Source organism: Rhinopithecus bieti, unplaced genomic scaffold (genome assembly GCF_001698545.2).
Source record: "Rhinopithecus bieti isolate Rb0 unplaced genomic scaffold, ASM169854v2 scaffold_65275, whole genome shotgun sequence".
NCBI classification, from domain to species: Eukaryota; Metazoa; Chordata; class Mammalia; order Primates; family Cercopithecidae; genus Rhinopithecus; species Rhinopithecus bieti.
The window spans coordinates 1151650-1165948 of NW_016826376.1; the positions used below are offsets into that span (position 1 = coordinate 1151650).

A 14299-nucleotide genomic window follows, 5' to 3' on the forward strand; every position below is an offset into this window, starting at 1 on the left:
CCAGGAGCTTAAATTTAAAAAAAATTTTTTTTTTTACAATTTCTTCCTGAGAATTTGCCACCAAAGAGAAACTGCAGTCTTCTACAAAGAGCAACAGATTAAAATAAAACTTGTGCAGCTGTACTTTCTAGATGGCCAAAGAATCAACCTAAGTGAAACTAAACATATGACAAGAATAGCATTCTAAAACTGTCTTTGCCCTGTGAAAACAGAGGGATGCTTTGTTTTTATTTTGCTTGGCTAATCCTTACATGATATATTATTTTAAATATCTCTTGTTCTGCTTATTTCATTGCAGTTTTCCTATCTGTTGGTCAATGGCAGGAATAAGGGTTACATCTTTAACTAACTGCCCAGAAAGGAATAAAACTAAAAATACATACACACACCAATTATTTTCAGTAGCACAGGACCTGAGGAACTTTCAGGACTCAGAGGAAATTGCTAGACTGCCAAAAATGCTTCCTATCCCAGATATTTCTGTCCTCTGCAACCAGACACATGACCTACCAGGCTAGGAATAGTCTAAATAAGAAAACAGCAAAAGTTTCAGTTAATAGGAGGAAATAAAGAATAAAGAAAAAAAGACGGATGTTACCTAGGAAAACTCAGGAGGCATAGCTGATAGGTTTTTCTAAATGAATACACTCAGCAGAAATATATGATATAATTTTAACTAGAAGTAACTGACAATAATGCAATAATGCTTAGTGGTCAAGGGCAACAGGTTTTGGAGTCAGGCAGTCCTAATTCCAAATTTTCCTAGCTATATCACCTTAGGCAAATGACTGAATTTCTTTGGGCTTCAGTTTTTGATATTAAAAAAAATGCTAATAGAATATATACCTCACAGAATTCTTTTAAGAATTATTATCATTATTATTCTTTGTTTTGGGATTTTTTTGAGACAGGGTCTTGCTCTGTTGCCCAGGCTGGAGTGCAGTGGTGTGATCTCAGCTTACTGCAACCTCTGCCTCCTGGTTCAAGGGACTCTCATGCCTCCCAAGTAGCTGGGATTACAGGCATGTGCTGCCACACCTGGCTAATTTTTGTATTTAGTAGAGACAGGGTTTCATCAGGTTGGCCAGGCTGGTCTTGAACTCCTGGCCTCAAGGGATCCAACTGCCTCAGCTCCACAAAGTACTGGGATTACCACACCCAGCCCCTCCTTTAAGAATTTGAAAATGTATGGAGATAAAGCACTTGGTACCTAGCACATAGTAAGTGCTCAATAAGAAGCAGATAATATGTACAAGATAAATGAGCACAGTTTAGACATCATTCGCCTTTTTAAGGAACTACTTCAGTCAAATGACAGTAACACCTCTAGACAAAGGCTAGCTTAAAACAATAAGCCAGTTTATTTGTCCCAGACATATGTGTGGTAAGATTAGCTTTATCTCTTTCTCTCAAATGTAAGTTTATTTCATTTAAAAATACTTCCCTAGGAAAGAATGGGCACAAAATTAAATCACCAGATACTAGTAGGAGCAAGAGCAAATACTGTAGAGAGTAAAAAATCTCCAACATAATAGTGCCTGCTTAAATAAACTTAATCTGTCTAGGTGTGGTGGCTCACACCTGTAATCCCAACCCTTTAGGAGGCCAAGGTGGGAGAATCACTTGAACCCAGGAGCTCAAGACCAGCCTGGGCAACATGGCAAAACCCCATCTCTGCAAAAAAAGAGAACAATTAGCTGGGTGAGGTAGCATGCGCCTGTAGTCCCAGCTACTCAGGAGGCTGAGGAGGGAGGATCACATGAACGCAGGAGGTCATGGTTGCAGTGAACTGTGATCACGACACTGCATTCCAGCCTGGGTGACAGAGTGAGACCCTAAATAAATAAATACATGCATAAACTTAATCCAAAGAAAAATGAAAAGAGCTAAATCAACTAATCTAATTCCTTCATCAAATGCTAATATGGGTTGCAAATAGCAGCAAATCAAAATGTCTAATTAAAAATGAATTACAACATTTTATGATGTATTAATTAAAGGGGTAAATCTGGAGGAAAATTGAGGGGCTTAAGGATTGCTCCAGGTCAAGGATTGCTCTAGGACAAAAAACAGACTTAGGACAAGTGGGGCAAATCTCTTAGAACTGTTTCAGAGTATTCTGGAAAGGGATATGCCTGTCAATCACCAGCACAATGCCTGGCATGTAGTAGGTACGTTTGCTCAGTGAAGTTCTGCAGATTTCTCAAAGAAAGCCACACATGCTTTAAATACTCAGAATGCAAAATGCTATTGACACTTTTTTGCATGAAATATGGGTTAGAGATACTCATAGAACAATTGCTAAGTCATTAGTAATATGGTTCAGGATTCTAGAGCTCAATGTCGCAAGGTTGGCTCAGATTTGGGCCAGAAGACAGAGCTGAGAAAAAGCCACATGAAGCTAGTTGGAAGTTTCACAAAAGAAATGGATGATGGCAAGCACAGCATGCGTTTCACTGAACTGTGGGATGCTTTTCAAAGAATCATACAGTGTAAAATCACTTGGCCTTGCAAAAAGCATTTTAGGCAAACTTTTTTGGACGGCGGAAATGCCTTTATGGCAGTAAGTTCCTATTACTGGAGAGGACATTGAGACAGGTTGAATTTTGTAGACAAACATAGTAAGTTTCTCTTCCTTTTCTCCCATCTTAGTTTAAATCACACCCTAGTGAAAGAGGATGCCAACTATTTTGGTATACTCAGAGAGACTTTCTCAGAGCACTTTCAAGGAGGAAGTGTACTTTTAGTTAGGAGACCGGTGGGCACCATGAAGCTCCCAAAAGTGACAGAGCATGAAGGTTTGACCATATCTTATGCAATCTCCCTTCTCCACGTCTGCGCCGATGACTTCCTATTAACACAGTCTCCTCCGTTGCAACCATAAGTGAAACTCAGAACTCAATGTGAACTTTTTTCCTACTCGTGTCATCAAATTTCTACAGTGAATTCTCGATAAACCTTCCAGTTTGACTAGTAATTGGTGCATACTGACCACACACATAAACGCCTTTCACAAATAAAAGCTACTTAAAATGTTTGGATGACAAACCGGTATCCCTGAAATGCTGATGCTAAAATGAAACATTCAGTAAACAAGGGAGGTACCTTCAGTGACTGCAGAGAGTCCGAGTTAGTATCACAGTAGAGGATGATGTTGTTGGCCATGCTGAAACTTTCTCTCACCCCAAGGTGGTAAAACAAGGACGGTTGCCGGAAGGCATCGCTCATCTCCACCACCGCAATATCTGCAAACAGAAAACAAAGTCCCCCAAAGGATGACACCCAAAGAATGCCCAATCAGCACATTTTGGTTTCAATTATCTTAGTACTCAAAAGAGGAAATAAGGAAATGTTAGGGATTTTCCCTCTTCATTTATCACTGAATTTTTAATTTGCAGCTCTACCTGGAAGCGGTTTTATAAAATGTAACAATCCTCCTTTTTCTGATTTTAAGAGACAAGGTCTTGCTCTGTCACCCAGACTGGAGTGCAGTGGCACGATCGTGGCTCACTGAAGCCTTGAACTCCTAGGTTCAAATGGTCCTCCCACCTCAGCCTCCCTAGTAACTGGGACTACAGGCATGAGGCATCATGCCCAGCTAGTCAAAAAAAAAATTTAGAGACAGGGTAACAGGGTCTTCCTATGTTTCCCAGGTGGAACTCAATCTCCTGGCCTCAAAGAATCCTCCTGCCTCGGCTTTCCAAAATGCTGGGATTACAGGTGTGAGCCACCATGCCTGGCCCAAACCTGCATTTTTTTAAAGAAGAAGGAGATCACATGATTACTGGAAACCGAGGAGAATTTGTGATGGTGAGAAGCAGGGGCTAATGCTCTCTCATAAATTTCAGCATTAAAACAAGTTAACTAAGGTTTCAAATAAGAAAACTTTTTTTTAAAAAGCAGATTCATAAAAAATAGCGGTAACACATGTAAAATGAGACTTAAAAAAATAAATAGGTAAGCTTATTAGTTAATCCAGAATTGGGTTTTAGAGTTAAATAACTAATATCTAGTAAGTCCCTGGTAAGTATAATCAAGAAAAAAAGAGAGAAAAAAGGTATAGAAAATATAACTAAGGGGAATATAACCACAGATGCAAATCCATCCAAGGCTCAAAGATGACCAGTAACAAGGTAGTAGAAATTTGATATCAAAAATTGACAATGTCACAAAAATGAAATTTGGACTAGTCTAAAACTCCTTTATGGCTATAAACAAAATATGAAAGAAAACTAACAAAATGTATCAAGTGTTATAAGACCAAGATCGTAGTTTAAAATTTATTTGGGGGACGCAAGGATAGCTCAATGGAAAAAAGTCATCAGCATCTCGAATATGTTCCAAGTGCATTAATTAAAATTCTCAATCCATTTATCACTAAAAATAATTGCTGAGCTGGGCATAGTGGCACACCTGTAATCTCAGCTACTCAGGAGGCTGAGGTGAGAATATTGCCTGAGGCCAGGAGTTTGAGGCCAGCCTGGGCAACACAGCAAGACCCCTAGCTCTAAGAAGAATAAAATTTTAAAATTAAAAAATAATAACTGCAAATTAAAAATATGAGGGCATTTCCTTAACATAGAGAATAATATACATTTCATAACAACTTCCAACTTTGTGCATTTAGGTATTCTCATGAAAATCAGAAACAACGGCTGTCAGCTATTGCCACTACTTATTATATAATGGCTTTCTGAAAAATCCCAGCCACTGCAATAAGATTTCTAGAAAGTAAGAAGATATAATTCTAGAAAATAAAATACACAATTATCTCTACTTGCAGATGTTGTGGATGTCAACCAAATACCCCAACAGACTTAGCTGAATAGCTATTAGAAGTAATAACGCAATTTAGTAAGGCATCAAGATGCAAAACTATTATGAAAACAAAGAGCTTCCTTTGTAATTGCAATAAACATTTTGGAAATATAAAACAGAAGCCATTCATAATTACGATGAAAATGTTAATATATAACAAATTTAAAAGAAGATAATTTGTTAAAAATTATGCAATATTTGAGAGATGAAAGGTTAATATCTTTATAAATCATCTCTTATGATCAATTTAAAATAACTCAGCAATGATAAAAACATTACATTAGACAATCACACTATAGACATCAGCAAGCAAATTCACAGAAATTTAAAATGGTAAATAAACATATGAGAAATTATTCTTCATCTTGCTTCTAATAAATGCACATTAAACCAACTATAAAATGCCAACTGTTTTGCCTAAGTGAGCAAAGTAAAGAAGTCAATGAAAATGCAGAGAAATGACACTCTTTTATGCTGTGGGAAGTGTAAACTTTCTTCTTTCGTTTTTTTCCTTTTTCTTTTTTTCTAAAGGCAGACAGTTCTCAGTTTGTTGCCCAGACTAGAGTGCAGTGACAAAATCATAGCTCACTGTATATGCACAGCCTCAAAATCCTGGGCTCAAGCGATCCTTCAGCCTCAGCCTCCCGAGGAGCTGGGACTACAGGTGTGTGCCACCATGTCTGTCTAATTTTTAAAACTTTTTCGTAAACACAGGTGTCACTATGCTGCGCAGGCTGGTCTCAAACTCCTGACCTCAAGCAATCCTTCTGCCTCAGCCACCTAAAGTGCTGGGATTAGATGCATGAGCCACCACACCCCAGCCAAGTGTAAACTTTCTAGGAGGCTTAAATCCTAAAAATTATGTACACTCTGACCCAATAATTCCATTCCTTGGAATTTACTCTGAGAAGATTATTATAAATGTGAAAATAGATTTACCTGTCTGTCCATTGAAAAATTATTTTTTACGATAAAGTAATGGAAAATGTCTAAATACCTATCAGTAAGAAAATGGTTATATATGTATGTGTGTATGTGTATATATGTAATCATGAGAGATATATATGTATATCATAATTTCAAATAATGGGATTACATGTAACCAAAGAAAAAGAAAAATGTAGAAGAATACTTAGCGACAGGGGATAAATTCAAACTATATTAAGTAAAATAAAAGTAAAATATAATATACATACTGCCATGTATAGCATATACATTAAAAATACAATGTATACATTATAATGAGTGCATTAGGATGTTTACATTCTATGTATATATCCATGTGCATAAAAAAAATACCTGAAAAGTTTTACACCAACTTTTGTTGGTAAGAGCTGTGTTATAGAGATTATGGATTATTTTATTTTTCTATTTTATACCTTCTATATTTCCCACAATTTCTATTATGAACATTGATTACTTTCACAATTTAGGAACCTATCAAAATATAAAATGAACAACATTCAAGACCTGTGTGACAGAATATAAAACCAAAGTGCAGCACATAAAAATACCGCAGACGTTTGAGAAGCTGTTTGGTGCAGAGTCCATCTTGTCTAATGGGTATGAAATTAACATTAAACTTTGGTGAATGAGAAATCAATCAGATGAAACTGAGGTAAAAGACACAGAAGAAGTTTATGAAATGGGAAGACAGGTCAAAGGAGCTTCAGAAGGATTTTTTCCCCCCTCGAGGCTAAAATGACTTAAGGACTTTTAATACAAATAAAGAGTTTTCTTTTGGGGTCCTTAACATTTCTGCATCAAAAATCAACACATGACAAAAGTGAGTCATTGCATCCTACCCACACAGCCCAGCTGCCTCCTGCACCCACACGGCTTCCTCCTCCCACAGGTGCCAGCCACTCAGCAGTCAATCACATTGCTTTAAAATCAAGAAGCTGCGTTATGTGGGACTTGAAGAAACCAAATAAAACACTTACTGATGAAAATAAAGAGACATGCAAAGAAAATACTAGCTAAGTTACAGTAATGAAAGGAGGGGATAAATTTTTCCGGAGAACTGACATGTTGAATTAGATGCTAAAATAAAAACACTGCAGAAAGTTTTCAGATTAAGAGAGAAACTAGATTTTTTCTTTTTTTTCTTTTCTTTTTTCTTTCTTTTTTTTTTTGAGATGGAGTCTCACTCTGTCTCCCAGGCTAGAGTACAGTGGCACGATCTCAGCTCACTGCAACCTCCACCTCCCGGGTTCCAAGTGATTCTCCTGCCTTAGCCTCCCAAGTAGCTGGGATTACAGGTGTGCACCTGCTAATCCATCCGGCTAATTTTTGTATTTTTAGTAGAGACAGGGTTTCGCCATGTTGGCCAGGCTGGTTTTGAACTCCTGACCTCAGGTAATCTGCCCACCTCAGCCTCCCAAAGTGCTGGGATAACAAGCATGAGCCACTGTGCCCAGCCTAGATATTTAAAATAAATGGTGCAAGCAAAGTAAGGTATATTTATTACCTCTGAACATCTAAGCAGGAACAGATCCATTTCTGGATGCTATAAAGAATACTGAAAGGTGCTTACTGGTCTAATTTTAAAATACAGTAATACAGTACGGTAACTTAGAAAAAGGTTGGCTTTTTTCTATTTCAAATTCAAATAAGTGACTTGTTCTAAGACATTTCTATTCTTTCCTAAATTTACTTTTTAATTGTCATACAGCAAACTTCATTCTCTTTGTCTCTGATGTACAGTCTAATGGGTTTTGAAAAATGCATATATACCAGCATAGTCATGATACAAAATAGATCCTTCACTCCCAAAATCTCTGTCATGCTCTCCTTTTGAGGTTAGTCTTCCCCGCCCCCCAAATCCCAGCCCCTGGCAACCACTGATTTATTTATTGTTCCTAAAATTTTACCTTTCCCAGATTGTCATATAAATGGAATCATACAGTATGTAGCCTTTTGGGTTTGACTTCTTTGACTTAGCAAAATGCACGTGAGATTCATCCACAGATGTCCAACCACAGGTTTGAGGACATTTGGGTTGTCTCCAGCTTGGGCAATTTTGAATAAAGTTGCTATTCATATACAAGTCTTTATATAGACATATGCTTTCATTTGTCTTGAGTAAAGACCTAGGAGTAGGATTACTGGGTCATAAGTAAGGGTATGTTTACCTTAATAAGAATATGCCAAGCTCTCCCAAAGTGACTGAAACATTTTGCATTCCCACCAGCAAAGCATGAGGAGCATCTCAACTGTCCAACATCTTTGTGAGTGCTTGGTACTGTCAGTTTTTCTTCTAAAGCCAGTCTGATAGGTATGTAGTGGTATCTCATTATGGTTTTAATTTGTATTTCCCTAATGACTAATGAGGTTCAGCATCTTTTCATGTGCTTATTTGCTATCTGTATATCTTATTTGGTTAAGTACTCAATGCTTTTGCCCATTTAAAAATTATTGTTGAGTTTGTATTCTTACTGTTGAGGTTTGAATGTTCTTTATATTTTCTGAATATTGTTCCTCTGTCAGATATGTAATTTGCAGATACTGTCAGATTATGACTTGTCTTTTCATTCTCTTCAGTGTGTCTTTACAAGAGAAGAATATTTAAATCTAATTAAGTCCAGTTCATCCACTTTTTCTTTAATGGATTGTGCTTCTGGTGTGGTATTGAAAAAAAATATTTGCGTAACCCAAGGTCACAAAAGTTTTCTTTTATGGTTTCTTCTAGAAGTTTTATAGCTTTACATTAAATTTAAGTCTATGAACCATTTAGAGTTGATTTTTGTATATGGTGTGAGGCATGGGTCAAGGTTCATATTTGTTGTAAAGGCTGTCCTTTCTCCATTGAATTGCCTCTGCATTTTCATCAAACATTAACTGGCTATACTTTGGTGGGTTTATTTCTGGATTCTGTTTTATTTCATGAAAACTATGTGTTTATCCTTTGTCAATACAACACTGTTTTGACTGCTGGAGCTTTACGGTAGCTGCTGTAATCAGGTAGGTCAACTCTATTCTGTTTTCAAATGTGTTTTGGCTGTTGTAGTTGTTCTCTTTGCTTTCCTGTGTAAATTTGAGAATCAGCTGGCTGTTGATATCTATCAATTGATAGCTACAAAAAAATCCTGGGATTTTGATTGTAATTGTGTTGGATCTAAAAAATCACTTTAGAGACAACTGACATCTTAACAACATTGAGTCTTTCAATCCATGAATATAGAATATCTCACCTGTAATCTCAACACTTTGGGAGGCCGAAGCAGGCGGATCACTCGAGGCCAGGAGTTCAAGACCAGCCTGGCCAACGTGGTGAAACCCTGTCTCTACTACAAATACAAAAATTAGCCAGGTGTGGCGGCTCATGCCTATAATCCCGGCTACTTGGGAGGCTGAGGCACAAGCATCACTTCAACCTTGGAGGCAGAGGCTGCAGTGAGCCAAGATCACATGACTGCACTGCAGCATGGGTGACGGAGCAACACTCTGCCTCAAAAAAAAAAAGAAAAAAAAAGAATATGGAATATCTCTCCACTTAGGTCGCCACTGATTTTTTTTCATTAGTATTTCATAATTTTATACATGTAGATCCTGCACATAGTTTGCTAAACCTAAATGTTTTCTTTTTTTGGTGCTATTATAGATGGTACTGTTTTTAAAATTTTCAAATCATAATTGCTCATTGCTAGTACATAAAATACAATAATTTTGTAGATTGATCTTGTATCCTGAAATTTAACTGAACTCAGTTATAAGTTCCAGAAGCTTTTTCATATATATTATTTTATATGTATTATTTTACATAGACAGTCATGTAATCTGCAACTAAAAGTGATTTTATGTTTTCCTTTCCAATTTGTATGCCTTTTGTTTTTTGTTTTTGCCTTGTTATACTCGCCAGGACTTCCAGTAACACAGCACTGTTTAAACGGTAATATTTCATTACCTAACTAAAGAAAATATTCTCTGTGGCTACTTCCTGACTCTGTTGGGTACCTTCTCAAAAGTAGTAAAACAAACAGGTGAAAATTATCTTCCTTGTGAAATGATCCTAAGACATATTAAAAATACAAATGAAGATGTAATTATAATACATTAAACAAATGCCTGATACTCCAGAATTCCTGAGCCCCATTTATAGGAGGAACAGTTTATCCATTACATTTTATAAACATATATTCAGTACTCACTATGTGTCAGGCACTATATGCTTTTCAAATATTAACTCAATCTTCCCCTTTGTGATGGGCAGTATTATTTCAGGACACTGAAGCAGAGAATGTATCTGTCAAAGATCAGCTAGATGGTGTTGCCACCGGAATTCAAACCCAAGCAATTCAGCTCTACAGTCCAAGCTCTTTTAACTCTTCACTGACTCACATCCTAAACTTACAGGAGACAGAAATTCACAAGTTCAGAACACAAGTGAGATGTGAAAATAGATTTGGGGATCAAATCATACCAGTCTTATTGTGTATTTCATGAGTAAATGCACTTAATAATTATCTAATTGAGTTGTCGTAATAATACTGTAAGTAAAACTGCCACATTTAGAAATTTAAGAAAGTTAGTCATTTAAAAGTATAGATAAAGACACAAAAATCTCCTACATTTTTACCTAAGGTGTAATTTGCTTCCCTGTTCCAATTGAGTTAATGTTAAATGGAGGATAACATGAGGTTTACCAGGGGTTTATTAAAGCATAATAAAATTTTTAGGGTAATAACATTAAACTATTAAGCTTAATTGCATTTTGGTCGTCAAATGGCAGTGGCTGATAGTCTGCGGGGTTTTTAAATTGAATTTTCCCTTCATAATAGGGTATCTGTTAGTTAAATATCTCACATGAGTTGCTGCTGCTTGTGAAGAGAAGAGTTGAGTTGAAGGAAGATGTTAATTGGTATTTGCTGAAATCTAACCTAAAAGTCATGTTCTGGTAGAGTCTCCTAAAGACTCCAAGTCACTTTTCTAAAGTTTGGCAAGTAGATAACACCGGGAAACTGCAAAAGTCCTGTTATACAGCTAGGATTGTTGCAATTTTCAAGAAGGACATAAGAATCATCTATCATTGTAGCCTTGAATTGGTCATGGTTTGGCAATCCCTACTATAAATGACTACTCTTTCAGCTTCATCAGCTTCCTTTTAATTTCTTGTGTGTTATTTGGTTAATTATACCATGTAAAATGATGCAAATTTATATCAACAGTATATTCTGGCCCATAATTTCCTCATCACTAAACTCTAATAAATGTCTGCATGGTGATTCAAACATGAATCATTCTTATATTGCTAAAGCAAATCATACCTAACCTCTCCAACCCAGCCCTAATTTTCTTATTTGGTGACACTGTATTACATTGAAGTGTTTTGCTGGCTTTTTGTTGCTGTTGTTAATCCGCTAAGTGAGGCCTGGTACGGAGGTAATCAGAGGGATATTTTTTACTTCCAGGGGTTAACCTTAAAAAGAGTTGAGAGCCACTACACTTACAAAAGGAAAGGGAAGAGAGAAAAAGGGAGAAACCTAGTGGGGAGGGAGGGCAGAAGAGAAAAAGAGAAGAGGAAGAGGGAGGAAGAGTGAAACAGAGACAGAGGAGGGTGCAAAACGAAGATGGGTGTTATAATAACTAAAGACACCTTACCCAGGCAATAGCTGCAAGAGCTCAGCTTTAGAGAATGTGAAGGCGGAGAAAGTACACATCCTTCAGAGGTGATGAGACCAGAAGGTCAGGACCTAGAGCCACAGCTCTCTGCCAGGAGGACACGCAGCCTCAGTAAACCACTCCATGGAGCTGAAGAGCTGGAAAGGAAACACTCCCATCTCCAGAAGAGTAATGAGCATGTAAATAACAGACAAGCTGTTCTCTGACTTTCAGAGTTTGAATCCCAGTTACGTTTCTGGATGGATGACGTCAGACAATACCTCAAACTCTCTGAGCTGTGGTTTCTTCAAGTATAAATTGGGAATAACAACATAGGTATTGACTGCACAAAACTGTTGTAAGGATTACATGTGTGCTAGGCACAGTAAACTCACCATTAATGGTAATCACATGGAGCCAGGACAAGAAATGCCCAGAGGAGACCCTTTGAGCAAGGAATCATCAAAATGTGATTGAAGATAATGCTATTATACAATTCAACACCTCCTGATAAAGCCTTATATGAGTAATTTCTCATAGAAATGATGTTGAAGGCAAACTTTTGAAAACATAGAAATCCAACATAAAGAATTTTGACTTGATTCTATAACCAATGGATGGATCCATCCATGTCCATGGGTTTTGAGAAGATGTATGTCATGATCTAAGCTTTGCTTTGGAAAGATAAAACTAGAATTTGTAGATGGATAATAGACTACACAGACTGGGGGCTGGGAGATCGTGTGGGAGTCATCTGAGAGAGTGTGTCCCTCAGCTAACACAGACAACACGTAGGGAAACCCAACAGGCTTCAGGGACTTGGTGTTTATAGGCAAAGAAAGAATTAAAGATGATTCTGCTTTGAACATGCATAATCAAGGATAATGATTTGCCATTAACATAGTAAGGGAGGTTTTGTGGTATTTTCTGAGACAGGGTCTCACTCTGTCATCCAGGCTGGGGTGCAGTGATGCAATCATGGCTCACTGCAGCCTCCAACTCCTGGGCTGAAGCAATCCTTCTACCTTAGCCTCCTGAGTAACTGAGAGTACAGGTACACGCCACCATACCTGGCTAATTTTTTTTTTTTTTAGAGACAAAGTCTCACTATGTTAACCAGGCTGGTCTCGAACTCCTGGGCTCAAGTGATCTACCCGCCTAGGCCTCCCAAGTGCGGGCCACCACATCTGGTCAAACTTCCTTTTTTTTTTTTTGATAGGAGCTTGAGCTCAAATTGGAACACACTAAATTGGGGGGTGGGGTGTGAATATATTACTGATAGCAGTCCTTTTGAATCTCAGCAGAAAGATCAAAAACAGAAAGATGTAAGAATAACAGCAGGCCAGGCACAGTGACTCATGCCTGTAATCCCAGCACTTTGGGAGGCCGAGGCGGGTGGATCACGAGGTCAAGAGATTGAGACCATCTTGGGTAACACGATGAAACCCTGTCTCCACTAAAAATACAAAAAATTAGCCAGACCTGGTGGCAGATGCCTGTAGTCCCAGCTACTCGGGAAGCTGAGGCGGGAGAATGGCGTGAACCCGGGAGGTGGTGCTTGCAGTGAGCCGAGATCGCACCACTGTACTCCAGCCTGGGCGACAGTGAGACTCCAACTCAGAAAAAAAAAAAAAAAGAGTCATAGCAATGAGTGACCACTGAAACAGTGAATGTAGATGAGGTTGTCAACTTAGAGTACAGAAAGAAATGAGGCTTCCTGGACTCAGGAATTCCCCTTCTCGTTATATACCCAATAGAAACACAGATATGTGTTCATCTAATGAATGTTCATAGCCATAGTATTTGTAAACCATTAACAGCAGAAGAAATTAAAAAGCATGCTATCTAGAGACAATGAGTACTATACAGTAATGAGCATGAAAAATCTACAACCACATGTGACAACATGGATGAATCTCACAAATGCATTATTGAGAGGAGGAATCCAGATACAGAGGACTAGGCACCGTGTGATTCTGCAATATTAAAAGTCACAACGGCGCACACCTTGGAGAGGATGGGCCATGACTAAAGGGGGCTTAAAAGGGTCTTTTGGGGTGCTGGTAAAGTTCTACTTCTTGATCTAGGTGCTGGTTACTCCGGCATGTTTGCCTTGTGAAAATTAACTCATTTCTAATCGATTATTTTGCCCAGAATGTTAAAAGAGAATTGCATTAGCTTCCTGTGCCATTGTAACAAATTATTACAAGCTTGATGCCTTAAAAGAGCAGAAATGTCTTCTTTCACAGTTCTAGAAGCCAGAAGTCCAAAACCAAAGTGTAGGCAGGGCCAGAGCCTTGCTTCCTCCAGAGGCTCTAGAAGAGAATCAGTTCCTTGCCCCTTCAAGATTCTAAGTTTTCAGCATTCCTTGGCTTGTGATGTGTATGCATGTGGTGTCAAATTGCTCTCTGCCTCTTTTATAAGGAACCTTATGATGGCATTTAGGACACACCCAGATGATCCAGGATTACCTTATCTCAAGATCCTTCACTTCACCATATATGCAAAGACCTGTTTTCCAAATAAGGTACCATGCACACCTTCCAGAGTTTTGACATAGATATTACGGTGGCAGGGGAGATGAGGGACAAATTTTAGCTTACCACAAGGATTATAAAGAAGCTGCATGGCCGGGCGCGGTGGCTCAAGCCTGTAATCCCAGCACTTTGGGAGGCCGAGACGGGCGGATCACGAGGTCAGGAGATCAAGACCATCCTGGCTAACACGGTGAAACCCCCCCGTCTCTACTAAAAATACAAAAAACTAGCCGGGCGAGGTGGCGGGCGCCTGTAGTCCCAGCTACTCGGGAGGCTGAGGCAGGAGAATGGCGTAAACCCGGGAGGCGGAGCTTGCAGTGAGCTGAGATCCGGCCACTGCACTC

General features: G+C 38.4%; 1 protein-coding gene across 1 annotated transcript in view; it reads right to left on the minus strand.

Moving 5' to 3' along the window:
- MAP3K5 (mitogen-activated protein kinase kinase kinase 5) overlaps positions 1–14299 on the minus strand; it is a 248516-nt gene that overhangs the window by 166548 nt on the left and 67669 nt on the right. The window contains exon 2 of the mRNA XM_017863432.1: positions 3106–3245. Within this exon, the coding sequence (XP_017718921.1) occupies positions 3106–3245 (140 nt within the window). The remainder of the gene's footprint in view (positions 1–3105; positions 3246–14299) is intronic.